The sequence below is a fragment of the Gopherus evgoodei genome, chromosome 11 (assembly GCF_007399415.2).
Source record: "Gopherus evgoodei ecotype Sinaloan lineage chromosome 11, rGopEvg1_v1.p, whole genome shotgun sequence".
NCBI classification, from domain to species: Eukaryota; Metazoa; Chordata; order Testudines; family Testudinidae; genus Gopherus; species Gopherus evgoodei.
This window is the reverse complement of record NC_044332.1, coordinates 76,956,658-76,982,567: the sequence shown is the minus strand read 5'-3', so window position 1 is coordinate 76,982,567 and position 25,910 is coordinate 76,956,658. Positions and strand designations below refer to the sequence as shown.

Here is a 25,910-nt window from a genome sequence, read left to right as displayed (position 1 = left end):
GCATTTGCGGTCAGGTGAGGGTGTCATGAACTGGTTAATGAAATGTGGCAGCATGTGTCGCAGACAGGAAAAAGAAAAAAGCATAGTTTAGAGTATATGGCTAGGGCCTATTTGTGCTGCCTAGTCATGATGTGTATTAGGTGATAACTTTCTCCCGCCCCAGGACATCTGCATTATTGATTCCAGCAAGGCCGCAGAAGCAGATGGAGAAATGGGTAGCGACCCCTCCCAAGCTTAGGGTCAACTGTGCGTTCTGAGATTTTAATCTTTGAAACAAAGGAAAGCAGAGCTACAAGGGCAGATTTCTAGGCATGGGTGAACCCTCCAAATTGTCAGCGTCCCAGCTGGCTGGGAAACTGTGACTATTATAAATTTAATTCATAGTAATCTTGGAAAATTATAACTTTTTTTTTTTTTGGTTTAGCTTTTTTGGCAATCGAAAAAGGTAACTCAGTGAAAACGCTGGCCAGAAATCCAACAGAGCTTGAAATGCTTCAAATGAGGAGGGGGGAAAGAAGGGGTGTGGGGTTAACAACAATTGCTTAACAACTGCTCTTGGAAAAATACCATAGTCATATTTTCATTACTCGGGGGATGAAGGAAACAAGAAAGAAGATAAGTGGCAGGATTGTCGTTAGAAAATAATTGTGATGAATGTTAGAGATGTGGGGTGCGGAGGTTTCTGGGAATTAGTTAAAGGGCCCACACCCAGCCTGTGTTACTAGGAACTAAAATGAGTTGTTATCTGACAGTTGCTCCATGTCCCATCTGGAATGAGTTGGTAGGTCTCAATCTAGTTCCAAGAGGGCAAGTGTCCACATCACAGAAGCCAGCATTAAGGTTGGTGCTAACTGGACCCGTGGTGACAGTCTCAGCAGACTGGCCAGGATCTGAATGGACCACTTCTTCCTGTTGGTAAACATAGGGGGAGATCCCATGCCCACTGCCAATGTTGTACTTGAGAGACAAGATGAGTGAGGTAAAAACTTCTGTTGGTAAAAGAAACAAGCTTTTGAAATTACACAGAGCTGTTCTTCAGGACGTGAAGCTCTGTGCAGCTCAAAACCCTTGTCTCTTTCACCAACAGATGTTGGTCCAATAAAAGATATTGCCACAACCATGTTGGCTCGCTAATATCCTGAGACCAACACAGTGAAGGCATTCTGTACTTGTACAAAGGACGTTTCCCTTTGGAGCTTTCAAGCCATGTCATTCACCATGGCAACATTCATTTCAAATCGCAAAGTGCTCTACAAATAATTAAGCTTCACATTTGCCTTTTGAGATGGGGAAATATTATTCCCACTTTAGAGACAGGGAAACTTAGGGTTGCAAAGTGGGTCCATGACACAGGCTGGAACAGAACGCTGGTTTCCTGATTTCCACTCATGTGCTCTAACCATTAGACAGCACTCCTCCTCTTTTACACTTAATAAAGGAAGGATTAAGAGATGCTGTGAAGCAGCGCTTATATCCTATAGAAAACTCTAAGAGAAAGTGATTAAATCGAGCAATAGATAAGAAAGAAAGGAAATAAGCATGTTTGCTTGCAGGACAAAATTATAACCTAACTTAATGTTTCCCGTAATGGACATTTTTATTTTAAAAAGTCAAATCCATCGTCACACTGTTGCAGAATGTTTCAGAGCAGATTGACCACTGATTACCATAGAGCCACAGTATTTAGGCACTGGTGCTACACAGCCAGGCAGGTGGCTATCAAAGGAAGCACAAATTAACTAGCAAAACCTGCCCCCAGAACTATGTGGACATCTCTGAGAACTTCAGCAGCCATGCTAAAGGATTGACTGGCTGGATTTCAAGCACGGTTGCTTTTCTGCCATCACGTACTTCAGTGGACATGTCTCATTCTCAATGCAGGTTGTTCTCCAACCTACTTACTCACACTTCTCCACAGTGCACACAGAAACACCCCCATCTTTCTTCTGTAGGGCGATCTCTACTCTCAGTGACCTGAAGTGCTGCTCCTCTCTGGTCTGGAGAGTGGAGGCTGGTGGTGGAGTTGATATATCAAAGTTGTGCCCAGCCAGGTCTCTGACACGGCCAGTTGGAATGCTCTCAGCACTCCACCCACACAAAACCAATCCACCCCAATCATGCTACAAGGAAGTAAAGCAGGCAAAGCCATGTCAGCTGATGCGCCATGATAACCCAAGGTGGGAGAGGAAGGATCCATGTTTGTTAAATGGTAAAAGACCAAATCAGTAAGGGAAGAGAAGTTATTTTCAAACTTCTCAGGGGTTATGAAATGACATTGCACAACAAGTCTGGCATATGGGATGGTATATGACATTCATGGCCAAAATCAGCAATGGACCTAAAAGGCAGCCATGACTTCGAAGGAGCTGGATGCTTTTCAGTGAGACAAAAGAGCCGCAGAACGGTGCAGGTGTATTACCTGGGTTCAGAAGATCAGCATTCTTCTTCTCTCCTGACTCCTAATATGCCCTCTCTTGCTTACATTACGACCACACATCTCAGTATCCGTAAAAATGTATAGGAATGGTAAGGAAAACCCAGAAGTTGCCAAGATCGTTTAAGGAAACTTGCTTCTCCAGAAGCTGCTCTCTGATTCCATCTGCTGAAACTATCCCGCGTATTTCTGTTGCACCCATCACCATGGTATCAAGCTATGTAGCTAAGCTTCAAAAGCACTACACTTTGCAACAGTTGGCATGACAACCCCTCCACCGGACCGTTCACCTCCCCCCCCCGTATTTTATTGCACCAGAAGGTAAATAATTGCATAACACCTATAGAATGCAGCAGGATGGGGCATCTGTTCAAATTTCCCGGAGACAGCTTGAATTTATACTCTTCTTTTTGTTTATACTCTTTGCTGGATATTGATGATGTTTCTCTTTATTTTTATTAGACGCAGGTGTTTTCTACACTTCAGCTGGGAGCACTTTCACTCTGCAGCTAACTCCAGTCTTAAGTTTGTGTCTTGGTCACCTTTTGAATGTGATACTGAGAGAGCAACTGATTTTTTTTTTTTTTGCTGCCTCAGCAGACGCTTGCAGCCCCACCTTTTCACCATTAAACTGTTGGAGAGATTCAGTCAGTGCCTCTGGCTCGGGCCAAAGAGGCATTGTCTGAATCTAAAAAGAATTGCAGTGAAAAGCTGGGCTGCAGGGAGGGAGGGAGAGGGAGAAGAGAGAGAATAAATATACATATATATATTTTAAACTCACTGAGCATGCTGCTTGAGGCACTCAGAGCGCTTTCGAAGATGTTCATTAATTAAGCCTCACGACTCCCTCTGATGTAGGTCAGTTTCATTACCCCTGTTTTACCGATAAGGAAACTGATGTGCAGAGCAGTGAGATGACATGGCCAAAGTCATGCAGCGAGTTCAGGGAAGGCAGGTAACCCAGGGGTCTTGTTCTCCACCATGTGACTCCCACTCAGATCTGATAGGGTGTTGCCTCATGTCCTACCAAGGGAGAATTGGCTCCTGCTTCCCAGTCCCATGCACTAAGCAAAGGAAAGAAAACTTTTGATAGCCCTTTAATTATGAAATAACTGTCAGTCCAAGAAACTTGGGCCAAGTTCTCTGGTCACCGATCAACTTAGATTGTGGAATGTTGCCCCTTAGCGGTTTCTGCCAATGGAATTTAAGCACCCTTGTTAGACTTACATTTGGGCAAGATCTTCAAGTAACTAGTGATTTTGGATGCCTCTGTTTTCAGGGTGCCCCATTAGAGACCGCCTGATTTTCAGAGGCTGGGTACTTGGCATTTTCTGAAAATCATTCCTCTTTACTAAAATCAAGGCCCCTATAACCGCTACTCACTTGAAAATCTGGGCCAAAGATCTTACATAATGCTTCTGCTCCGGCAGGTTAGCAACTCCAGTGACCAATGCCTTGAGTTGGGATAGTTTAAAATTAATACTCTCAAGAATCATGTTAGGAACCAAAACACCGATGCAGTCTTCACTTAAAGCACTGAAGTGTTCAGGTTTTTTGAGTGATACAGAAAACTGCTTGCAAGGAGATAATTTCGTTCATCATTGCCCAGAGCATGTGTGAAAGGATGTCCCTGGAGGTAAACATCTAATGTATCCACTATGCCACCTAGCCCTCACAACCGCTATTACACTCATCACTCCAAGAATGCTCTGCCATTGCCTTTTGTGTATTGGTATATGGCTGTTCTTAGGGTTGCTCCATACACAAAACTGCAATGGTTTCTTAAATTATCGTTATGATTACAAAGCAGAATGCTGTTTAAAGGGACACTGCCAAGAGAAAAATGACATATTTGGAAAGAAAAAGAAAAGAATGTTTTACACAAGATTCAAAAAAATACCATATAATAAATAGGAAAATAACTTGGAAATCAAAATCCCATTTTGTTGCCTGATTAATTTTTTGCACCTCTCTCTTATTTCACTTGTTATTGGTCAGTTTTCTGTCTCTGGTTCTTATGCCCTAGCAATGTTGAGCTCTCGAAACCCTGCGATGGGATGTTCAGATTCCAAAATAGCTGTTGTCACTGGCTTTTCTTTAATTGCATGAGAACACTTCTTTTCATGTTTATAAAACTTCATTCTCCTTCACAAAGCCTACATTTGGGGCTGAAATTAATTTGACAGTGTTCCCTGAGGGGGGGAAAAAAACAAAACCCATATTTGTGAGTCACCTCTGAACTTGTTGGATATTCCAAGTGGCACCAAAATACACTGATGAGGCCAGACTAAAGCATACGCTCCATCTCTTTTATCACATCCTTGAAAGCCAGGGCTTTTACACATTACAGAGAGGATTATAATGAAGTGTAACATAGCTGAGAAGTAAAGAACAGTGACCATTTTCCAAAGAGATCTTTAGTAACAAAATTCCATGTATAAAATGTGCAGTATATAGACTTAAAGTATATTAGAAGAGGCTAACAGAAACATGGATTTCCGAATGCTTTCTGTTCACTTCCCAGATATGAAAGAGTTTTATATAAATTTCAAATATTATCCTGCTTACCCCCTTGCAATGTACAGGAATGGAGAAATATGATCTTTGCTGGTCACAGGTTCTCTTGCAGCTGAAGACCAGCCATATGTTGCTGACTGGCTGGTTTCTTTTTTTCTATTCTTTTAAAATGAAACGGTTTCTTTCTGGCTGGTGAAAGATGCCAGACTGACAGCCTTGGAGAGAAGCTCACCCTGCCCCAGCCATTTACTGGCAACTCTGTCCAGACTACAGACAAGGAGGCTGTTTAATACCTGCTGTCGCACTGCAGCATCCAGTACAGAGGCTGCTCGTACCACTTTGAAGAGTCCTCAGTCAAGAGGCTACAGACAGAATCAGCTTGTGACTAAAGGTTTAAGGCCTACCGGCTTAAGACTTCAGTCTGGCTCTGGCCATGGTCTCATGGTTAGAGGACACGGCTGAGACTAAGGAGAGGGTGCTAGGCCTCGGCGAGGGGGGCCCAGCATAGAACTCGCAGCGCAGTAGGAAGGAATTTAGGGTATCTTTAAGACACCTTTGCTCTTGCATGGTAACTTAGCTCTAGGGACCTGCCTACATGAGGGCAGCCTGCCCAGACTCTCCACAGTACCATTGGGAACCTCCACTCTCATACACACCTCCCAGTGGAGCCCTGTGGCCGGGCTTGCAGAGAAGTCCTCAGAAGGCAGGCCTCACACCTGTCTTCCACAATGTTCGCGCCAAGTGAGTCCTCCTGTGAGGGGAATTTGGGCTTTATGCCTCACTCTAGCCACTTTTATACATTGTGCAGGGGCCGGAGAGGGGTGAAATCTCTCCTCTGTATTGTATTGCTGTCTCTGCCCATGTCTTGCTGTCTGACAGCCATTTAATTTCTCTATGCCTCAGTTTCCCTAGCTTTAACCATGAGGAGGGAGGGATTTAACCTTAATCACTCCTGCAAAGTACTTGAGGATCTTCAGGTGACAAGTGCTATATAAGTGTACAGCATTGCTGTTGTGACATGCAAAACGCCCCTTAAAATCAATGGGAAAGCCTCACGAAAATCAAAGGCAGAGTATTTGCAGTGTTGGTGTAGCTGTGTTGGTCCTAGGACATTACAGAGACAAGGCGGGTGAGCTGACCTGAAGGAGAGCTCTGTTGTCTCTCTCACCAACAGAAATTGCTCCAATAAAAGAAATTACCTCCAGCACCTTGTCCCTCTAAAAGCAGGATATGACTAATATTCCATAAAAATTATCAGGAACCCTATCTATCTATCTATCTATCTATCTATCTATCTATCTATCTATCTATCTATCTATCTATCTATCCCTATACACCCCATCTAATCTAATCTATCTATCTAATCAGCTATCAAAGGGACAGCCACTTGGAAATAACTAAGTTTGATCTAAACAGATAGTTTACAAGAAAACCTATGACAACCTTCCTTGTAGAAAAACAATTCAGACAAAAAAAGGAATCTCACATTTAATACAAAATCCATATATATGGGGAAAACATGAGCGATGCATTAAAACAATGAACGCCAGAGATGACTAAGGCAGGCTTAAGGCTAGACAATGTTGGCAGAAAAAGAGTTAACCTTTTTAAGCAGCAGACTCAATGTCTTATCATAGATAAGGGTGCATTCTAGTGGCAAAATCCATGCAATGCAGGCAGTCACATTCATGCGGGAGCTGAGAAGCAACCTAAGGAATATGGAACTGGGGGGGGGGGGCAAGGGGGGCTCTGATATTTCATTTAAATCTCATGGAGAAACGGTCGATCCCTTTCAATTTCTCCCTCTGTCTGAAGGCAGCATCACTTAGTTGACTTAAAGAACACAGAACCAAGCCCCTAAAACCTGTTTTTTGGTGCCATTGTTGCTCAAGGTGTATTGTGTCTGTTAACAGCAGTTCTGGAGTGTCAGGGGATTGGGTGATGTATTTATTAGTGGAGATTTAGTGCTACAAAAGTTAATCTTTACAAATAATTAATAAGTGCTGAAAGACTTTATTGTGTGCTATTGTGAAGGGATGTGTCCTGACCATTTGTGTTTAGGAATGCTGTGTCCCTACGAGAAGTCTGGCTCTTTTCACATGAGGGGGTGGGCAGGGGAATTTATGGGGCAGAACAGGATTGAGATAAAATATACAAATTGTGCTTCGCGTGGCAAAATTCCCCTTGCTTTCTGGCATCCTGCAAGGCACAGCTCACTTTTCCAGAGAGGAATCTAACACAGTTCTTGCAGTCGGCCTATCCCTGCCTTATGTCATGTTCATCCTTCAGTTTTATTAACTCTGTGTGTTTTCCATGCAAGGAACTTGTGTCAGCAGCACAGGTGTGCATGCAAAGGAGAATATCTTTTTATCAGGTGTACAGCTGTGTAATCGCACCAGTGCACAGTTAGGAATGTTCTCTGCTCATTCTGTAGCTACAGTCTTGAATAAGTGACTGTGTTAACACGTGGTACATACATGTCAAACTTACAACTGATGGACTCCTATGCACATTGTCTCCCTTATTTAGGGCCCAATCCGGGGAGGTTCATGATGTCTTGGTGATGATAAGTACCATGCCTGATAGCCAATGTTTGCAGGATTGGGCCCTGCGTGATTTAAAAAGTCACTAGAATTTCAGTGGGAAATCAGAACAACAGAGCACTCTGCAATATCTCACAGACAGACATGCCAATCCCGTGGAAAAAACGCAGAAATCGGGCTTGGTTTTGGCTTAATTGGCTTGTGAGTTGCTTGTTGGCTAGTTTTTGGCTTGTTGTTTGTTGCAGCTTGTTGCTTTTTTTTTGTGATGGGCTCCCAGCAAGCAGGGGCAAGGGATGGGGGGCAATCAGGGGGAAGGGGGAGAGAGAGTCAGAGGTGCACAGCGGGCCCACCGCAGTCCTAGACTGCACGCCGGAGGGATCTAGTCATATAGAGTGTTGGGGTTCTTCTTTTGAAATGGAACTAGCTTGATTTTTGGCTTATTGTGAAAGTCGGGGGGGCCTTATTTTCTGTGTGACCGTTGGCAACTGTGCTCACAGAGGTTCCCAGACAAATGCTCTCTGTGTCTCTCTCAAGCTGCACTCCTAACCCCCCAGTGTTCTTGGGGAAATCGGAACACGTTATTTTCGTGACCCTCCCTTCTCCCCCACCTCCAATTATATTATCGTTGATCGTTGCCCAGGGTTTGAAACCTAGAAGTCAGAAGCCGCAGCCCCCACCCCCAGCCACTCTGAGTGTGCACTGCCATTGCCCGAGTTCTGGCACCCATCCAAGCTGAGGTGTCATTGGAATCTCAAATTGCAGCTAAGGGCTGGCAGGCGGCCAGGGCAGTCTATTTAAAAGACAGCCCTGCTCCGCAGTATTCAGTCTCTTTAGAAACTTCTCCGGGGGAAAAGTGTTGAGAGATCTACAAAGTGGAATTTTTTTCCTCCTTTTTTTTTTTTTTTTCATTTTCTTTTTTTTTAAAGAAAAAAACTTTTCTTCCGCAGCCTTTGCAAAAAAAAAAAAAAAATCCAAACTTTTGCAGAAAACTTTTCTTGACAGAGCTGGAAGAGGAGGGGGAAGCAAAGAGACCCAATCAAAACACAAAAATGTGCTTTCAACCAACCTCTCCAGCCGCCTAGCGCTACCTGCTCTGCAGTATTTCATTATTACTTGCTGCGCTCCTGCCAGGAGCCCCTTCCGCAGAATAACTTTGCTCCCCACTTGCCCTCCTCGCCAAGCTTTGGAAAACTGTTGGGGGGCCGGCGGGGGAGGGAGGGTTTGGGTAGCAGTCACCCGCCAGCTCTTTGCTGGTTTATGATTCCCACCACCACCACCAACCTGTTGCAGCAGCTCTCAGCCTTGCAACCAGGCTGTGCAATCTGGTTATTTTGCGGCCAAAAAAATAATTATTCCTGGGACTTTTTTGGTGCTTTGTTTTTTTGGAGTTTAGAGGGGGATTTTTCCCCACCCCTCCCTTAAAACACCAACTTCGCCTCCTCGCTCCTGCCCGCGCCTGGAAGATGCTCCTGACCCTCTGCCTGCTGCTGGGCATATGCCTGGGCTGCTCCCAGGGCCTGGGCTCCTTCGTGCACTGCGAGCCGTGCGACGAGAAAGCCCTGTCCATGTGCCCGCCCAGCCCGGCGGGCTGCGAGCTGGTGAAGGAGCCGGGCTGCGGCTGCTGCATGACCTGCGCCCTGGCCGAGGGGCAGCCCTGCGGCGTGTACAGCGAGCGCTGCGCCCAGGGGCTGCGCTGCCTGCCCCGCCAGGGCGAGGAGAAGCCCCTGCACGCGCTGCTGCACGGCCGGGGGCTCTGCCGCAACGAGAAGAGCTACCGGGAGCAAGCCAAGCTGGGTGAGTGGCGGCGCCGGGTCCCGCCTGGCCCTCGGGGGGCAGCCCCTGCCCCCTTCCCCGGCTGTGCCCCCCATGGCATTCCCCCGGCCTCCCCCGCTGCAGCCCCTGCCCCCTGCCCCGGCTGTGCCCCCCCCATGGCATTCCCCCGGCCTCCCCCGCTGCAGCCCCTGCCCCGGGGTTCCCCAGCTGTGCCCCCCCATGGCATTCCCCCGGCCTCCCCCGCTGCAGCCCCTGCCCCCTGCCCCGGCTGTGCCCCCCCCATGGCATTCCCCCGGCCTCCCCCGCTGCAGCCCCTGCTGCGGGGATTGCCCCTGCCCCCTTCCCCGGCTGTGCCCCTCCCATGGCATTCCCCCGGCCTCCCCCGCTGCAGCCCCTGCCCCGGGGTTCCCCAGCTGTGCCCCCCCATGGCATTCCCCCGGCCTCCCCCGCTGCAGCCCTTGCTGCGGGGATTGCCCCTGCCCCCTTCCCCGGCTGTGCCCCTCCATGGCATTCCCCCGGCCTCCCCCGCTGCAGCCCCTGCCCCCTGCCCCGGGGTTCCCCAGCTGTGCCCCCCCATGGCATTCCATTGGCCTCCCCCGCTGCAGCCCCTGCCCCGGGGTTCCCCAGCTGTGCCCCCCCATGGCATTCCCCCGGCCTCCCCCGCTGCAGCCCCTGCCCCCTGCCCCGGGGTTCCCCAGCTGTGCCCCCCCATGGCATTCCCCCGGCCTCCCCCGCTGCAGCCCCTGCCCCCTGCCCCGGGGTTCCCCAGCTGTGCCCCCCCATGGCATTCCCCCGGCCTCCCCCGCTGCAGCCCCTGCCCCGGGGTTCCCCAGCTGTGCCCCCCCATGGCATTCCCTTGGCCTCCCCCCTGCAGCCCCTGCTGTGGGGATTGCCCCTGCCCCCTGCCCCGGGGTTCCCCAGCTGTGCCCCCCGGCCATGGCATTCCCTCCGGCCTCCCCCCACTGCAGCCCCTGCTGTGGGGGTTGCCCCTGCCCCCTTCCCTGGGGTTCCCCAGCTGTGCCCCCCAGCCATGGCATTTCCCCTGGCCTCCCCCGCTGCAGCCCCTGCTGTGGGGATTGCACCTGCCCCTCCCCCAGCTCCAGCTGCACTCATCCCCCCCCGTGCTCTCCAGCTGTGCCCGCCCATGGCATTGCACCTTCCCCTGGCCGCCCCTGCTGTGGGGATTGCCCCTAACCCATTCCCCAGTGTTCCCCAGCTGTTCCTCCCCTGCCATGGCATTCCCCTTGGCCTCCCCCCCGCTGCAGCCCCTGCTGTGGGGATTGCACCTGCCCCCTTCCCCAGGGTTCCCCAGCTGTGCCCCCCCCATGGCATTCCCCCTGGCCTCCCCCGCTGCAGCCCCTGCTGTGGGGATTGCACTTCTCCCTCCCCGGCTGCGCTCACCCACCCCGTGCTCCCCAGCTGTTCCCCCTCGTGGCATTACACCTTCCTCTTGGCCTGCCCCTGATGTGGGGATTGCACCTGCCCACCGTGCTCCCCAGTTGTGCCCCCCCATGGCATTGTCCCTGGCCTCCCCCGCTGCAGCCCCTGGTGTGGGGATTGCACCTCCTCCCCCCGTGCTCCCCAGCTGTGTCCCCTCCCCATGGCATTGCACCTTTCCCTGGCCTCCCCCACTGCAGCCCTTGCTGTGGGGATTGCACTTGCCCCCCTCCCGGCTCCAGCTGCGCTCACCCCCCCCGTGCTCCCCAGCTGTGCCCCCCTCCCATGGCATTGCACCTTCCCCCTGTCCTCCCACTCCTCCGGTGGCAGCGCCTGCTGTGGGGATTGCTCCTCTGCCCCCCCCTGTACTCCCCAGCTGTGTCCCTCCCCAAGGCATTGCACCTTTCCCTGGCCTCCCCCTGGCTCCAGCTGCGCTCACACACCCCCAGTGCTCCCCAGCTGTGTCCCCCCACATGGCATTGCATCTTTACCCCTGGCCTCCTCCCCACCCCACCCCTCCAGCTCCAGCCCCTGCTATGGGGATTGCACCTTTCCCCGGCTCCAGCCGCGCTCACCCTCCCCCCATGGCATGCACCTTCCCCTGGCTGCCCCTGCTGTGGGGATTGCACCTGCCCCCCCCATGGCATTGCACCTTCCCCCTGGCCTCCCCCCCGTTGCAGCCCCTGCTGTGGGGATTGCACCTGCCTCCCCCGTGCTCCCCAGCTGTGCCCCCCCATGGCATTGCACCTTTCCCCGGCTCCAGCTGCACTCACCCCCCCCATGGCATTGCACCTTCCCCTGGCTGCCCCTGCTGTGGTGATTGTGCCTGCCCCCCCGTGCTCCCCAGCTGTGGGGATTGCACCTGCCCCCCCCCGCTCTGGCCGCACTCACCCCCCCATGGCATTGCACATGGGGAATGCCCCCCATGGCATTGCACCTTCCCCCTGGCCTCCCCCCCGTTGCAGCCCCTGCTGTGGGGATTGCACCTGCCCCTCCCCCCGGCTCTGGCCACACTCACCCCCCCATGCTCCCCAGCTATGCCCCCCTCCCGTGGTATTGCACCTTCCCCCTGTCCTCCCACCCCTCTGGCGGCAGCTCCTGCTGTGGGGATTGCACCTGCCCCCTTGGGCTCTGGCTGCGCTCACCCTCCCCCCACACACCATGGCATTGCACCTTCCCCCCTCCTCCCCTCCGGCAGCAGCCCCTGCTTTGGGGATTGCACCTGCCCTCCCCGGCTGTGCTCACCCGACCCCGTGCTCCGCAGATGTTCCCCCCCATGGCACTGCACCTTCCCCCCGCCCTTCCGGCTGCAACCCCTGCTGTGGGCATTGCACCTTTCCCTGGCTCCAGCAGCGGTCACACACACCTCCCCCGTGCTCCCCTGCTGTGCCCCCCCTTATGGCTTTGCATCTTTCCCTCTTTGCTTCCCTCCACACACACTCTAACTATGCTCACACTCTCCTGTGCTCCCCTGGCCTCCCACCCTGGCTCCAGCCACACTCACCACCCATGCTCCCCTGCTGCAGGGTGTCTGCTGCCCAGCCCCCTCCAACATCTGCCCTTCCCCCCCTCCAGGAATCCTCTCCTGCCTCCTCTCTGTTCCTCTTCTGCTCATCTTGCTGCACCCTTTTCCCCTCCTATGGTACCTCCTTCACCTGCCCAGCTTGGCTTCTCCCCCAGGGCATCCTCTGCCACCGGCCCCTCTCTCCTGGGCTTCTACCTCAACCCATCCCCTGAAAGCTGCTGGTTCCCTGGCCCCTCCGTCCATCCTCCCCGAGCCCACGGCTTCTTCGCCCTTCTTCCCTTTTCGTATCTGCCTCCCCACCCCCTCTCCCTTGGCTTGGCGGCTAACTCGTGCTTTGGAAGTGAAGCAATACAAGCCCAAACCTTCCCTGCCAAATCCCCACCCAGCCAACCCTTCAGTTCAACCCCCAACGCCCGCAACACGTACCCCTCCACCCCCACCCCTTCCAGACCAGCTTTTCCAGCTTGGGTGCTGGAGGTCATTGCTGGGCAAGGAGCGGGAGCAGGTGCATCGGGGAAAGGAAAACCCAGATTCAAAATGAATGCAAAAAAAAAAATTAAAAGAAAGCCAAGGTGGTTTCGCCTTTGTAGGGTGCCGAGTGCATGAGGCAAAAAAGGAAGCAGTATTTCCTTTGATTATCTCCAATTCTGGGATCCTCTTTAGGGTGACCACCTGGTCCTGAGTTCATTGATTTCTCCCTTAGGGTGACAACCCATCCCTCATCTTCAGATGTATTGAAATGTATTTAGACTGATCATAAGAACCATTTTAAATGTGAAACTGGAGCTTATGATGATTGCACTATATACCTGAGGGCAGTCGCCATGTACACCTGAGAGAAAAAATACATGATATGCAAAGGGAAACACTATTTCCCTAAAATCGCCCTTTAAATAAAGCACTATCCCTTATCGTTCATAGGGTTTTCCCTTATTTCCATGATCCCTGTCTAAGATTCAGTAGGATCCTGTCTTTCTATTTGGGCACCTTCACCCACCGAAGCGGAGAGGAGGGAGGGAGGAAACACTTATAAAAAAACCCAAACTGCTTATGCAAAAGAAGAAAAATCATTTTTTTTCCTTTTGCCAAGCTGCTCGTTGCATCCGTGCATAGGCGATTTGCAGCTTATCCCTCCTAACACTCAATAAATCTTTCCACTTCTATTATTTTTCCCCCCTTCTGCTGCTGCAGGCGTTCACTGCTTTTTATTTGTCTTCCTTCATAGAAAAGCCAAGTGTATGTATTTCACACACACACCAAAAAGCCAGTCAGGCTGTCTTTGGAGCAGTTTAAAGGCACAGGCAGGCCACTTGCCTGGATCCTGCCGAAATGTGGGTTGGGTCTGTTCAGAGGAAGATGATAAAACAGGAGCTGATTTCCTGTCTTGGAACTGAGTAATAATCCTAAACTGAGTAATAATCCGGTAACGCTGAAACGAGGTGAAATATGCCCATGCGCCACGCGTTTCACGCATAGGATTATTTTCGCTTTTTGTGTGTACATGTGTGTACGCCCCGTGCAAGAGGCTGAGCTGGGCTCCCTACCTGCAGTTCAGTGTAACAACAGTGACCCTTGCAGACAGATGGCACCAGTAACACTTTGACTTTCCACTTATTTCTCAGCCAGGCTGATTATTCTCTGTCTCGCCACCCTTCCCAAGGAATCCAGTCGTATAGCAGGTGCATAGATATGAACCGCTTGGCTGGGCTTCCTTTAATCGGCTTCCTTTTTCGTCCTGTAAGGCACTTTCGGGCTCTGTCTCAGGCAGGAATCCAGCGGATGAACGGGGTGAGAGAGAGATTGGATTGAGGAGTTGTTTTTCTGGTCTCCAAGTTGCCTTCCACCCAAATCTTGCAGGTGGTCCCATCGGGAGCTCTGTTGGTTTCTCAGATTACGTGAATAATTCTGAAAGTCTGAACTGAAATTTAGAATAAAACAACCGCCTTGAGCCAAGAAATGCCTGGATTGTACTGGGAGGGAGCAGCAGAGGTTGCTGATTTGCAAAGTTGCAAAAATCAGGAATTTCTGAGGACTTGGAGAAATGAAACAAAACAAAAAACTCCTGGTGGCTTTTGAGTGGTAGAGGGTGAGAAAAGAGAAGTATATTTTCATAGGCATGTTACTAGGCAACCAGGGAGGAAAAAAAATGAAGTTTGACTTGAACTTGCTGGCCTCTGCCAGTTTGGCCAGAAATCTGGGGACAATGTGTCAGGGAAGCTGGCCTGGATGTCTATGGATATCCAAACTCGGCCCTGGACTGAGAACTGCTGCAAAAGAATCAACCGTGTCTAACTAAGTGACAGTCGAGAGGGATGGATTCAGCTGCATATTTATTTATTCCTGCTCTTGCTGCAGCTCTGTTTAAATCCACTTCTCAGAAATATTTTTTTCTTCCTCCTCGTCGTTATGGTGGATAGACAGCTAATGCGGTGGAGATTATAGCATAGGGCTGGAAGGCAGGGGACCTGGCAGTCTAGTGGTAGCTCTGCTGTAGACTAGCTGTTTTACCAGGGAACAAGTTCACTGGCTCTCACCGTGCCTCAGTTTCTCCAACTGTAAATTGAGAATAATGATACCTGGGAAATTAATCTACCTATGTACAGGCTACTTTCATTAATGTTTATAGAGAATTCTAAGTGTCTTGAATGAAAACCGCGACAGAATTGCAAAGGAATATTATGTTGTTCATTATTAATATTACTGGTGCTTAGATACCAGTGTGATGAGTACCCTGTAAAAATACCCTATCATCAAAGGGATAGCGTCCTTACCTTCAAAACTGTAACTTACTCCAGTGAAATTTACAGGACTGTAAAAACACAAGCAGCATCATTTATGTAGCTCGGTTTTTAAAATGTGCCTGCTCTTTCCGTTTTTGTTTCACGGTTTGCTGCATCACACTACCACCGCCTGTTGACCTCTGAGACAGAGAGGTCAGAGACAAGAACCAGAGTGGAGTTTACTGGCCAAATACAAGTCTACTGACTTGAAAAAGTTCATGGAAAAACAAACGTGGCCAAACATTTCTCTCTCTCATTTCTTCTTTCTTTCAAGAAAGAAAAAATAATCTCTGGCAAGTTTCCTGATGAAACTCTGAGCCAATGATAACTGTAGCTGCGAGGGAGAAATGCAGAGCTCGCTTTAAGAAAATGCATTTTGCTGTGTCAGCTTAAACAAGACAGGAGAAGCAGTGAGTGTAGCTACATTCTCTGCAGCTAGTACCAGGTTTAATTCTTTATCATTCCCTTGACAGATTTTCCTCTCCCTCTTTCATGCTCTCAGTTTAAATGGGCTTTAACATGCGGCTGGGTTTAACAGACACACAACAGCTGTAAATGAGTGACTGGGATATAAGAGGGGCAGGTGTGCCGCTATAGAGGGAGAGCTGGGGTGAACTGGGGTTAGATCTAAGGGTCAGGGTTAGGGCAAGGGTCATGGGAGCAGGGAACTTTGTACACACTACAGTTACGAACATGTGCTGTCCATAGTGATCTGTGCTGAGTGGTGAGTTCTTTGTGTGAAGCTGAGGCCATTAAAACCCTTGAGATCTGAAAGCTAAAGCTAGTAGCAACAGGCCTGGAGCTCTCAGAGAAGAAACAGGAAAAACTCCATTTTTCTTTTTGATCTAAAGTTTAAAAAAATTGTGAAATCCATCATTTGCAAGCAAGAAGACAGTTGGTTTTTGTGGTGTGGGGGGGGGTGGATCAAACGGGAAGGGATGGGGGCCTCTTGACGGACAGATTCTGCAGCAGCCTAGTTTTTAGAGCAGGAACTAGTTTATTGAGTAGTTGATCCAAAAAAAAAAAAATCTGCCTAATCCCACCAGAGAAAAGATGCATGGCTGTTTGAGTATTATATAGACCAAATTCTGATCTGTCTTGCACTGCCGTTAATCTGGTGTACCTCCACGGACAGCAATGGAGTTACTCCAGTTTTATATGACTGGAACTGAGAGCAGAATCTGACCCTATATAAGTGAGCCTAGGCAAGTTTGAGGGAATCTAGAGGAAAGTCAAGGGCCCTGGCCATGCAAAGACTTAAGCACAGGCATACTTTAACCGCGTGAGTAGCCTTACCGTCATGTCAAACACGTGAATAAAGTCAGCCATATGCTTTAAGTGTTTGCAGGATCAAGGCATAGGAAAACACACATGGGGACCAGAAGAAGCGGGGATAGACACTGTTGTAGGTTCTTTGCTGACTTAGGTTAAGCTCACCTCTGTACCATTCCTAAGTATATTGTAGATATACTTCGGGGATGTATATTTATAGCCTGTCTGCACGGATAAAGAGAAGAGAAGCCCCAAGAGGCCTAATCTGCTCCACGGAAGCCAGGCACCTGTCTGACAATATTCAGCATTCTGGTTTCCCCTTATGTCCACGGAAAGTTTTACCTGATGGCAGCGACTGGGTGTCTTTATGAGTCTTCCCATTTTCCACGAGAGTCTCTATCAGAGGCAGGAGATCCGGGGAAGAGGCCCATTCCGGGGTGGCAGTTCCTATGATCTTGAGTAGGTTTCCAGGGCTCCCTGTTCTCTTAGGGAGTAAAAAGGAAGGAAGAGTTATACCAACCTGTACAGCACAGCCAATAAAAATGCCCTCTTCGGCCCTCGCTTACCAAACACCTTCCAACCCTGTTGAAGTCAACAGGGAGCTACAGAGGTGTAAAGGAAGCCAGAATTCACCCTGAATGCACATATTATATCTGGGTATACCTGTATCTCATTACATATATGAAATGCCCCTGGAAATTTCCACTACATGCATCTGACGAAGTGGGTATTCACCCACGAAAGCTCATGCTCCAAAACGTCTGTTAGTCTATAAGGTGCCACAGGATTCTTTGCTGCTTTTACATATATGAAATGTGTCTTTACTTGCCCACACCTATGTATAGCTACTCAGATATGTATGGGACTATATAGTATTCTATAGAAATATGCACATATACATTAACTCATATACGCAGTAAGACAAATAGAGAAGCACTATGTGCATTACTATTAATATTTAATATCTGTATTTAAGGTAGCTCCCGGAAGCCCCTGTTGAATTGGGGCCCCATGGGGCTAGGTGCTCGGTGCTATCCAAATGCATAGGAAGAAGTGTCCCCAGCCCGAAGTGCTCACAGTCTAGTTCAAGACAAGACACAAGGGAGCGCAACAAACAACAGAAGGGAAGGGGGAGAGCGGCTAAAGGCAGCAGCAGCAGCAGCAAGACCTTGTGGTTATGTCGTCCAGCTGTGTGCACAAATGGATGGAGCTGAAATCATATAAGATTTTTTCTAAACTAAATAAATAGCATTGATCCCCTGCTGGCCTCTCTCTCTAGCCACTGAGAGTTTGGAGGTCTGACAGTAAGGGGGTGGGTTAAGCAGAGGGATTAGTGGGAATGGGTGCAGGTGTCTGTCCGGGGAAGTTGTTCCACCCAAAGGGGTGGCAGACAAAAACCAGAGAGATGGCTGTGGTGAGGGAATCTTGACCTGAGTGGTGGAGCTGATGAGGCGGGTGCTGCAGCAAGAGACAAGTGCAGGGAAGGAAGGGAAGCTGTCAAGAGCCTAGGAAGTGAAGCCATGGAGCTTGAACTCGGCATGGGAAAGCCAGGAGAGGGATTTCATGACTGCGGCAGATGCGTTTTTATACGGGCCCAAGGGCAGTGATGTGGGTGCTGGGGAGAGGAGAGGAGAGGGCTGATGAGAACAGAGAGCGTGGAGATGCTGAGGAGGAAGAAGCGAAGATGCCCTGGGGGTATCAATTATACATTTGCCAACCAGAATAATATGTGTCTGGATATGCAGTAATAATCTGCAGGTGTATATAATGCAGGTAAAAGATGTCACCTAGAGATGAAATTGTCTCTTTAGCCTCAGGTCAGGTCCTGTATGGGCAGCAGCAAAGCAGGCATCCGCTGCCCCCTCAGCTACAGAGACCATGTCTAGCCGGGAGACGGGGAGGTCTCGGTGCTCGAGGGGCAGCTGATGTCAATACCTGTCCTTTGAGACCGACAAGCTCATTGAACATTGGCCATGAGATGGAAAGGAACCATCCAGGGCCAGAGACCTTCAGCAGGTGTCAGTGGCCAGGGCAAATCTCAGTCAGATGTTACTTTTTAGGTAGCTCTTTGATGCTGATCTAAGGGGGCGCTGGAGTTTATTTCAGTTCAGCTGCTTGTAATTTGTTCCTGCAGGTGGCAGGATAATATGCTCGCTGAAATCCACGGCCCTCTAAAGGTCTGTATGTTCAAATTCACCCACAGGGAGGCTGATCTTTCAGAAAATGGCTCTGAATTCCTTGTCGCTTTCTGTTTTCATCGGTGCCCGCTTCAGACTAGTTCTGCCTGTTACGCAGTCACCAGCTTCCTGCTGATACAGCTCTACAAACTCAAGTTGAAGCAAATAGCTGCACATGTGGCAAGAATTTGGCTATCCGGTGACAGATGCTAGTGACGGGTTAAGTTCACGCTAGGCCTCCAAAATTTGCATGAGTAGAATTTGCAGGGCTGCCTGTTTGTTCATGCAAAGCCCTGGTCCGTGCACACAAACACAGAGGTCTGCAATTTATTAAATTGAGACTGGGTGTTTTCCTGAAAGATCGGCTCTAGGAATAGGTCTGAGAAAGTGCTCTTGTCTGTGTTATACAGCAGGTCAGTTCTGGTCTTGGAATCAGGGGAGGTGGAACAATGTGTATAGTGGGGGTGCTGAGAGCCATTGAACCAAACTGTAAACCCTGTATATAATGGAAACTACTTCAAACCAGAGGGTGTGGCAGCACCCCTAGTTCCAGCACCTATGCTTGGACTCTATGAATCTATATGCAAGCAGGCACAGCCATAACGTTTTTAAAGGTAGGGGCCCTCTTGGAGTAGATAAATCTCAAAACTTAATTCCCCCTATAGGTGACTCCTGGGGAAATCAGTGGGAATTCCACATGCAGAGGGTTTAAAGGATCAAGCCTACTTGCAAACAATGCTCTAATAACGATACTTAGCTTTTCCCTAACATTTTTGTTCTTCCAAGAATTTCAACTGGCTGTTCAAACATTAATTAAGGCTCACAACACCCGTTGAGTGGTGAAAGTTCTATCCCAAGAGAACTGTGCCTGGTGTGATTGTTTTAGCTTTGCTGATGGGGATACCCAGTCTGGGTGTTATTTAAGGTGGAGAAGGTCAGTCTGATAGGTATGGAATGCAGTAATTACTGAGCTAGCATCATAGATTGAGCTTGAAGAGGCACTTTTTGGTCAAATTTGGTCCAAAAAATTGATTTTATAAAACCAGCACAAATGTTTCCATTTGATTTGTTTTGGCTTTAATCATTTGTTTGTTTAATTCAAGTGGAATCTGTTTTTTTAAACAATCCTGCTTCCTTTTAATAACCCAAACACCACCACCTTGCCTTGGGACATGAGAACCAGACAGTGAAACTGAAAATGTCTAGACGCAAAAGTGAAACTGACTAGCTGGTTTTCATTTTTAAGCCCCAAGAAATGCAAAAAGTAAACAAGAATCTTAGTGGAAAATTAGCTTTGTTTTAAAATTTCTAAAAATGATTTTAACAAATGTAGGTGTTGCTGGTAAAATCTGTTATTGTCATATGATTTTTGATCTCATTTGGAAACAATGCACGTGGATAGACTCTTTGTACACAATTGTGTAGCACATAATGCAGTCATACAAACTGCTTCATAGCCTCTAAGGTCATAGAAAGAGGCACAGTTTGAACATAAAACACTTGCTAAATTCAAGAAGTTATGCAGATTTTTCTGGAGGAGCAGTATAGAAAAAAAAAAGTGTCCTTTCCACTCATTCTATTGGCTAATTTTATGACCAGTGAGGGCCTGGTAATAATATATGGGTGTTCTATTCTCAGGCTTCAGGGTATAAGATGTTCTCCTCCGGATACCAAGAAAGAGTTCTATTCCTAACTATACAGCTTGGTACAGACAGCTAAGTGCATTATGGATTGTTGGGGTGCTGGGGTTTTGAGGGAACAGGAGTTGCCTTGCTGTGAAGTATCAGATGTAAATCATTACCGGAGGCAGGTAGCTGACCTGATGGACCAAAAATCTCAGCTCGCATGACTTCTCCTTTGTACTAATTGGCCAAACAATGTGTCGTGTTATACAGCGGTAGCCTAGTGAGACATCTTCCTACCTGGTGTAACAGACAACTATGCGTGCTTAAGGACAAATTATGGGGCCCCCTTGTGTGGGTTCACTAGCCAGGAGCCCAAAGCGGTGCTTTATGGATTGGCCAGCGCCCAGCATAGTAAGGGGAATGCATTTTGCCAAACGATAGATTAAAAATATCCTGTGGTCGGCAAAGGATGAATCAACACAATGGATATTTTTCCCTTCCCTTTCAACTCCTGTGGGTCTCCAGCGAACTGGCCACCTGCCTGTATCCACATGACCTCTGCAGTCATACAGCCAGACAGTGGGGTGTCATTCCCACCAGCCCTCATGAGCTGGATTGGGCCAGTGTAGGGATGAGAGACCCCCTCGTGGTGCTAGAAGAAGTGGTGGTGGGGCGCAGTGGGTGACACCCGCTCCTTGAGAACCAGTACTGAATCCAGTGCCCGGTTGAAAATAGCAGGGAGTTAGTACTGCGCCAGTTCCCCAGCACGGTGCTAGGGGGCGCTGTGCTGTGAGAAATGGCACTGGTGTTGCGGCCCGGAGTCGATACTGCGTTATGGACGCTGTGCTGCATGCAGTGCTCTCTCTCCCACGGTTCCGTCCGGCTGCGGCCGTTAAACATCCAAAGGCATTTTTTAGAAGAGCTGGGATGTCGGCCCTGGAACGTGGCCTGGGTACTGGGGTTATCTAGCACAGGTATGTACGTGGCCCCTATCACCACAGCATGGGAGCCACTCACAATCTTTGATCTCACGGGGAAGTCTCCATCCCTGGCAGTTTTTTAAACAAGGTTGGATGTTTTTCTAGAAACCTGCCCTAGTTCAAACAGGAGGTATTTCAGGGAAGTCCTGTGGCCTGTGCTACGCAGGAGGTCAAACTAGATCCTCACAGTGGTCTCATCCAGCTTTAGACTCTGTCTCTGTATTCATCCTCTGTATTCATCACCCGTTCACGGGGGAATGGAAGGATGGAGAGAGTAAGTGACATGCCAAGGTCACACAGGGAGTCTGTGTCAGAGGAAAGCATTGAATCCATGTCTCTTATGTTCCAGGGGGTTGTAGCACAGACAGGGAAAGTGCTAGGAAGGATTGGGGGTGCAGGTTCAAATCTGGCTTGGAAAGCAGAGGTTTCAGTCTGCCATAAAGGAAGGGAGTAAGCATCAACCTGGGAGAGGAATTGCCTAGGGTGGCAGCCAGGAGCAGAGTGAGTAGTAAAAGGATTAAATTGGCTGAGCGATTTCCTGCTGATGAGATCTATTAGAGCGTAGAATAGTTTCCCAAAGGAAAAGGCAGAAAGCTGGTTGCTTGCAACGTTTAATACCGAGCGGCATAATCTCACGCTAGTGCAGAGGTGGGAGCGGATCATCCAACCGATCTTTTCCACCCGACTCGAGGGACGTCCTTGAGAATCAGGCTGGAGTCCCAGAGTGGAGCCCTGTGTGGTTCAGATGCTGAAGGCACAAGTCACTAGGTTAAGTTTCTCGTTGGGTTTTACTTTCTCTCTTCCAGCACGTGCACCCGCCCGTTTCTTCTGCAGTTTGATAACGATTGTGCTCGCTCTTCTCTTGGCTCTTCTTCTTGATAGTTCTGGTGAAAGGTGACAGTGCAAAAGACTGAAGTCCTCCCTCTGTTTGTCCCTGAACCAGCACAAGATTTCTCCATGCAGTCCCCTTCCAATGCACCTCACCCCTTTAGGGATGACACAAAGGTCCAGTCTCCATGGCCCATTGGGTGCTTGGCTTCTCTGCTCAGGCTGGCAACAAGAGCCCCTATGTATTAGAAATGCTGGATTTTGTGATGTGGAGACCTGTCCACCAGGAACAGACTCGTGATTCCCCACCCACCCCCTCTTCTACCTCCCCTGCTCATTTCTACTAGGCCACAGAACAGTTGTCAGATGATAACAGCTTTCACTCACTACTTGCCTGCCTTGGAATCAAACCAGTGTCCTGGAGGTGAAAGGCCCCCTATCCCATTACCAATCCCCAGAGCTTTTTCTAGACCAGGGGTTCTCAAACTTCATTGCTCCACGACCCCTTTCCGACAACAAAAATTACTACGTGACCTCAGGAGCGGGGGACTGAAATCTGAGCCCGTTTGAGCCCTGCCACCCCGGGTGGGGGGACCAAAGCCGAAGCCCAAGGGCTTCAGCCCCAGGTGGGATGGGGGCTGTAATCTGAGCCCCACCACCCAGGACAGAAGCCAAAGCCTGATTCCTGCTGCCCAGGGATCGGGCTTCGGCCCTTGGCCCCAGCAGGTCTAACGCCAGCCCTGGTGACTCCATTAAAACAGTTTGAGAACCACTGTTCTAGAGTTTTGTGGCTACCTCTCATGCAGCTGTATTTAAAAGGGAGTTCAGCATCTGTAATGGAGCAGATCCCCAACTCTAGAGTCCCCTCCTCTACCCACTCGGAAAATAACAAAGATCTCCCCTTTATCTGAACATTGGCCTTGGGCAAAACCACTCCCCTATTCTACAGCAATAGCCAAAACGTCTGCAGTCTTACCCCTGGAATCTCTAGTGTCTGGGATCCTCACTCCTGAATACTGTTGTATTTTCTGGTAAAAGTCTCTTCTTCCCCTTAGCTTCTAGGCCTGTCCTTGCTATGCTTCCTCGGGCCTGGCTCGGTTTTGTTTCATTAACTCTGATTTATGTTCTAACAGTGCTGTCATTTCAGCAGAACGTACATGCACGTTTCGTGCAGGCTGCAGCAAAGTGAGCCGGGCTCCAACTGAGCCTTAGGGAAGGCTCCAGCTAGCCAGAGAGAGCAGAGTTACTAACCATCCCAAACTCACAGTTCCGCCCCATGCCTCTCCTGTTGAGTCATCTGGCACCAGGGCCTGAGGAATGATTTCTGACCCTTGATGTGTGATGTTTGTTAGGGTCCTGTTCCAACCTGCCGTACCCCCTTCATAGCAATGCAGCTGAGATTTTTTTGGGGGAGCTCATTCCCGCTTTGGGGGTGTCTCCTGGGGCCAGACTCCTGGCAGCTCAGGGCCTGGAGTGCTAGGATGTCCTCAGGGAAGAGTCTCACGTTCCCATTTTTTGCGTAAAGTTTTGAAACTTTTTTGCTACCAATAAACACAGCCATGACAAGATGTCGGCACCTCTGATTCCGACCTTCTGGCGCCCCGTTACCACCAAGCAATTCATGGGGCTCTTTACAAATCATTTTCTAGAAGGGTGTTTTTCTCTCTTTTCCCCATCTCCCTCCTTGCTGCTTGGAATCCCTTGGAGGATGGGTAAGGGAACGACTTGTTAATTTCTCCACCCTGTGGTCTGTATCTGGTGGAAGGGGGTGCAGAGAGAGTTAACCATTTTAACCTCTGATCATGGAAACAAAAATTCCGGTCCTGACAATATTGAATTTAGCTGCCTCTCTGCTCTCCCTCTGTTCATCCCTCTGCATCTTCTGTAGTTCCAGAGATCATGGAGAAATCCCCACCATCTGGAGAACTGCTAATCTCTCCATCATCAAGAGTGAAGCTACTGCAGCTTCCTATTGTAAGCCTGATTTTGAAACAGCTCCTCCCCCACATCCCACTGTAGTCTCACCAAATCCAATCCAATCCACCTGCCGTTCCCTTGTGTGGTCTGGTGCCTGAGTCAAATTGCTTTTAGAAAGCACAAGACCAATGAACCAAAGCAATTGAGAAAGAGGAGTATTTACACTAGAGGCCAGATCCTCAGCTGGTTTAAATCCACACTGCGTGGCTGAAGTCAATGGACCGTCATCGAATTACAGCGGAGGGAATTCTTGCCCTCAGTGTTTTCATTCTTTGGAAAGTTTCGTAATTGTTTTATTTGTTTGATATTTGTGGCTCATCCTAGCTCAAAAATGACTTGCACTAGGAACGCCACAGGGGTTTTATTTTGTTGGCCTCACTGAGGACTGGCACCTGTGATGGCTTTAGGAGCATTTGGTGGCCAATACTGCAAACACTTACTCATGAAGTCAGTGGGACTGTTTGAGTGGGTGCATGGATTTTCACCTGCATAAGCCTTTGTGGGACTCCTAAGTTATTACAGGCAGTTAAAATACTTGTGTGATTGAATAAAGGGAGTTACAACGCTCTCCACCACTGTATCCCTACGCCGCCAATAACAAAAGTATATTGCAGGGACAATTTTACCTCTCCCAGTGACAGAAACACATGAGCATCACAGACAGATCATGCTAAGCTAGTGATTTGACCCTCTGCCTACACCGATCGGGCCTGCACTTGTAATGCAGACTGAAAAACGCAGGTCTAAATGAAGTCGTTCCCCTGGGTGCGCCTTTCCCAGGCACTAAACTAAGCTTCTTTCTTCTCCGGCTCAGCCCAGGTGCATCACGGTCATTGGGTTAATGCGCTCCCAGGCCTGCATTTCCAATCAATCCCATTTGATTTAGAACAGCCCGGGTAGTAGTGCTGGTGTAAAACACCTTCCTGTCCCTTGTCACACATAGTTACTCCCTACAGGCGAGCAGCAGCTGACTCAGCAGAGTCTTCTCCAGCGTGTTGGTGCAGAGAGGAGACGCTGATTGGTTGAGAAGGCCCCAATGTGCCACTGGGCCAAATAGCTCCTCTGGAAGGAGACGGACAAGCCTTTTGTGTCACAAGCTGGGATTGACAGATGGCTCAGCCTGGTTTTCCCGAACTGGGTCCAGTGTGCTAGAATGTTGGTGCCGGATTCTGAGCTTGTGGGCTCATCGAACCGAGAGATGGAGAAGAGCTAGGAGATCCTCCAGCCATTCTCCAAACCATCGCAGGGTCATTGCTTACAGTACCTGCTCCAGTGCATTCTTCTAGTCTAGTTCTAATGGTCTGAAATGATGACTCGAGAGACAAGGTCACACATCACATTGTATCTGTGAAGTATCTGTGATATCTAGCCTAAATATTACCTCTTCCATCACACCTAGTTAGACCCCCGAGAGCCACCTGAAATCATCCTCTAGCTGTTCACGCTGCAGATATTTGTAGGCTGCTATGATGTGTCCTGTTGATTCACCACTTGGCTAAAGTAGGCCAAACGTTGGCCCATAGTTCAGTCCATCCAGTCCCCTGACGACGTTTGCTGCCCTTCTCTGAGCGGCCACCTGTTGAGCAATACCCTTCTTTTAAGGGGGTGCACCAAACAAAGCAAAACATTGCCGGAGGAAGGGATGGTCATCTTCTTGCTCCATGATGCGATGCTGTTGTGATGTTTTTGTGGGGTTCCAAAGAGGATGGAGATCGGCAGGTCTCAGTGGTACCAGATGACAGAACAAGGAGCAATGGTCTCAAGTTGCAGAGGGGGAGGTCTAGGTTGGATATTAGGAAACACTGTTTCACTAGGAGGGTGGTGACGCACTGGAATAGGTTCCCTAGGGACATGGTGGAATCTCCTTCCTTAGAGGTTTTTAAGGTCAGGCTTGACAAAGCCGTGGCTGGGATGATTTAGTTGGAGTTGGTCCTGCTTGGAGCAGGGGGTTGGACTAGATACCTCCTGAGGTCCCTTCCAACCTGATATTCTGTGATTCGAAAATTGCTCTTTTCTGCAGCCATATATCACGTTGCAAACTT

General features: G+C 49.2%; 1 protein-coding gene across 1 annotated transcript in view; it reads left to right on the top strand.

Annotated features, from left to right (window-relative positions):
- Positions 1 to 8,337: 8,337 nt before the first annotated feature.
- IGFBP5 (insulin like growth factor binding protein 5) overlaps positions 8,338 to 25,910 on the top strand; it is a 31,705-nt gene continuing 14,132 nt past the window's right edge. Inside the window, exon 1 of the mRNA XM_030580367.1 lies at positions 8,338 to 9,288. Within this exon, the coding sequence (XP_030436227.1) occupies positions 8,958 to 9,288 (331 nt within the window). The 5' untranslated portion in view covers positions 8,338 to 8,957. The remainder of the gene's footprint in view (positions 9,289 to 25,910) is intronic.